At 40.6% G+C, this 3,702-nt stretch overlaps 1 protein-coding gene across 6 annotated transcripts in view; it reads right to left on the reverse strand.

The window, feature by feature from the left end:
- Positions 1-2,042: 2,042 nt before the first annotated feature.
- The window catches only part of flna (filamin A, alpha (actin binding protein 280)), a 45,407-nt gene continuing 43,747 nt past the window's right edge, over positions 2,043-3,702 (reverse strand). For 5 of the 6 annotated variants that reach the window (XM_017438379.3, XM_025011175.2, XM_025011178.2 and 2 more), the window contains one exon: positions 2,043-3,222. In XM_017438379.3, the coding sequence (XP_017293868.1) occupies positions 3,038-3,222 (185 nt within the window). In that variant the 3' untranslated portion in view covers positions 2,043-3,037. The remainder of the gene's footprint in view (positions 3,223-3,702) is intronic. The other variant, XM_037977153.1, reaches the window with a different exon arrangement.

The raw sequence follows: 3,702 nt of genomic DNA on the forward strand, positions 1-3,702 counted from the left end.
AACAGGACCGGGTTTAGAGCTCCAAACAGGACCGGGTTTAGAGCTCCAACAGGACCGGGTTTAGAGCTCCAACAGGACCGGGTTTAGAGCTCCCATGTTGTTGTTTAAGATAAATAAAAAGTCAATGATTACTGTTTCAGTTAAATAAATAAAAAGTCGTTTGTCGTCACTTTGAGTGATGGGAGGAAAACTAAAAGCCAACAGAACCAGATCAGAACTGAAACTATTATATTTATTTACTGAGAAGAGACAAACCTTTACTTACATGGAAGTGGGAAGGATTGTTTTGGTATGTGAGCTATGCTTTTCTTTTGTCTGCTAATCGTCTGTTTCTTAACTACTTCCTAAGAAATAGTGAAGAAATGAAACATAAACAGTGATAACTATCATAAGCTGGAATGAATAATAACACTTTACTGTCAGAACTACAACAAACACTGTGACCCAGAGACAGAAACTAACTTTATAAGACGAGCAGACGGCGTCTAATCTTCTTAAAAGGTCAAAGGTCATGCTCTTGCCAATCTCAACATGTTATAGGAAGATTTATGTTCAATCTTACAGCAGATTTTCTTTGTTTAAAGAGTTTTGATTTGTGTTACAGTCCTGCATAAAAAGAACATCCGTCTGCTGATGTTGGCTAAAAGGTTTCTCACAATTAAAAAGAAATTAAGTTCCAAGAAAAAGATAAATATAACAAATCAGATTCTATAAATTGCAAACCATGTTTCTGGACTGGGTTTAAACATGACTGCTGGAGATAACACCTCGACTTGGATTTGATCGTTCAGAATCTGATCCTGACCAACGTCAGCTTCCTGTTTTATAAATGAGCATCTCACCTTCCTCTCTGTAGGAAGTCTCATCAGAGGTCTTCCTCACCGCGGTCTTGACCGTCGCCATGTGAAGCTTCTTCTCCTCACAGTTCCTGTTTGTGCAAACTTTGCTTTTAAACAAAGCAAAAACCACAGCTCTTCGGGGGACAAATAGATGAGAAACTGTAAATTATTTAAACTGAAAATCTGTGCAGAACAAAACACACAAACAATAAACAGAAAAATGTCCAAACAGCCCATTTTCTTCTTAATTTGTTCCATTTGTTTCATCATTTAAAATGATTTTCAGATGTTTTCCATTTGTCTTCTGCAGCTTTTACTCCATTTTTAATCCAGTACCTTATAATTTTAAACAAAGTGAACTAACGAACAGAAGATTTTATTTTTCAGAAATGATCTGCTTGATTAAAGGTAAATAAGGCAGACTTTACTCACCTGTCGGAGGCAGCGTTGTGTTGAGAAGCAGGTGAACAGATTTAAGGTGTAGCAGGAGAAGTGGGCGGGGCCAAAAGAAGGCCCTCCCACCTTGAACCACTCAGGTGGTTACAGGTACGATCACAGGACTCCAACCCCTCATCAAGACCATAAACATCACATTAATTTCATCTTTACTGATTCATTTGAACATTCAACAGAACTTCAGTGATTTCTGGTTTTGGGTCATTTCTAAAAGAACCGCATTAAATTCTGTTAAAAATACCAGAGTCTGCACACCTAATATTCAGTTTAGACCAAGATCTTTAATTTTCAATTCTGGATTTAAAAGTTATGATCTTATAGGGGAAATTAAAAATGACCTCCAAACAAAAACCGAAGCTTCATTTTTAATAGATTCCACCTCAGATCAGTTTTATTACAAACAGGTTGTTGGTTGTTTTGTACTTAATTCCATTTAGTTTTCCTTCTGTTGTGAATCTGACAGCTGGCTCAGATGATCCTCTTCTTACAGTTACAATTAAAGGATCTGAAGGAGACAAAACCTTGTTGCTGCGTTAAAATAACTGACGCGTCTCTGGAAGTTCACGCAGCCTTTCCATCAGGTTTCCTCTCCTGCAGCGTCCTCTGGAGGCAAAATGAATCCGATTTGATGAAATCGGATTCACCAAACTCCAGAAATGTTCAGATTTTCTCTTACAGGAAACATCACCTCCAAGTCTGCAGATTTTTTAAAGAAAACTATGTGAAAAGAGCAAAAACACAAAACAGCAGTTTGACAGAAAAATACTTTATTGTGTATCAAAATACTGTCTTACAATCACTTTTAAAGCATTTTAATTTCGGACAAGATTCTTTTTTGTTGTTCAGAAATACAGATTAGGCACAAAGTGAGGAGGAGGAGGAAGTAAAGGAAGGTGAGATGCAAAAATAAACACCGAGCAGAGGAAGCGACACGTTCTTTGTTTTTGGTCATCGTGCTTAAAATCAACCTCTTTCCAGCACATGTTTTGGAAACTTCCCTTTTTTTTGAGCCTGTCTGTTAGACAAAATAAATCAGCATGAGTGTTTTTTTTAAGTCGAAGCGTCTGAAGGAGTTTTACGTCCTGCAGAGCTAACACGCAGAAAAGCGGCGTCTCCCGGCTGCAGCGTTGACAGGAAGCTGAACGTGCGCCACCCCACCCCGATCTGAAACGACTCCCCAGCTAACAGCAGTGGTAAAAATGGATCACACAAGCAGCAGGTAAAAGCTCAAAAATCATAAAGAAAGAGTTTTTCCTGCAAGGCTAATCTTGAACAGACAGTATTTTAACATTGTTGCATAAAAAAACCCAAACATGATGAAAGCGCGTCGCTCCTGACCGTTTTTGTCCGATAATCGTTTATCTAGAAGCTCAAAAATCCAATAATTATCACATCAGAGCTCCTCCAGTGTAAACTGCAACCTTGCATCCAAAACTGGGGGCCAAACTACTATTTCTATACCAGCTCTACTCTCTGCACCCGTTTCATGTCAGAAAATATGTCTAAAATAGTCTAAGGCACAACTGGCTGCTAGTTTACAGAAACAAAAAAAAAAAAAAAGGTGCAACTTCCCTCAATTTACTGAATCACAGAAATATTCTTCCTCAGACTGAAGATGGGAAACCGGCTCTCGGGAGTGAAGCAGAAATCCTAATTGAACGAAAAGAAAAGTGTCGGCGCTGTAAACAACGAGCGGTCAGATTGGAGCTGTTCGGAACAGTGGTGTGAATTTCTGCAGGCTTTTAGACGGTTAGGTGGTAGGGGCTGCCGGGGATGTGATTGTCGCCCCATTTGACCACCAGGATGTACTCTCCCTTCTCTTTGAGCTGGTAGCTGACGTTGTACACGCGGTTCCCGAGATGTTTCACCAGGATCTCCTCGCAGGGGACTTTGGGCCCGTCGACGCCGACCAGGAGCATGTTCCGACCTGCAGGAAGGGACGAGAAGAGGACAGTATTAGAATTATCAACTGGGAGCTTATCTTACAGCAGGGGTGTCCAATCCTGGTCCTCAGGGCCACCATCCTGCAGGTTTTCCTTGTTTCTCTGCTCCAACACACCTGCTCTTAATCAATGGGTGCTTAACAGGCTTCTGCAGAACATGAAGAGGTGATTTAACCATGAATCAGGTGTGTTGGAGCAGAGAAACAAGGAAAACCTGCAGGATGGTGGCCCTCCAGGACCAGGATTGCCCACCCCTGTCTTACAGGCATCCTATTTATATTTAGGCTTTAAGAATTTATAAACAGCCAAACTCAATGTCCACGAAGAAGAGCGCAGCTTTGCTACCTTACTGCTAAAATAAAGACCAGAAGAAGAAGAAGAAGAGCGCCGCTTACAGTGAAACACAACCGAGGTAACTCGCTGAAAATATTCTCCTTCAATTCCACGAAGCTGAAGTTGGTTTC

Source organism: Kryptolebias marmoratus, linkage group LG8 (assembly GCF_001649575.2).
Source record: "Kryptolebias marmoratus isolate JLee-2015 linkage group LG8, ASM164957v2, whole genome shotgun sequence".
NCBI classification, from domain to species: domain Eukaryota; kingdom Metazoa; phylum Chordata; class Actinopteri; order Cyprinodontiformes; family Rivulidae; genus Kryptolebias; species Kryptolebias marmoratus.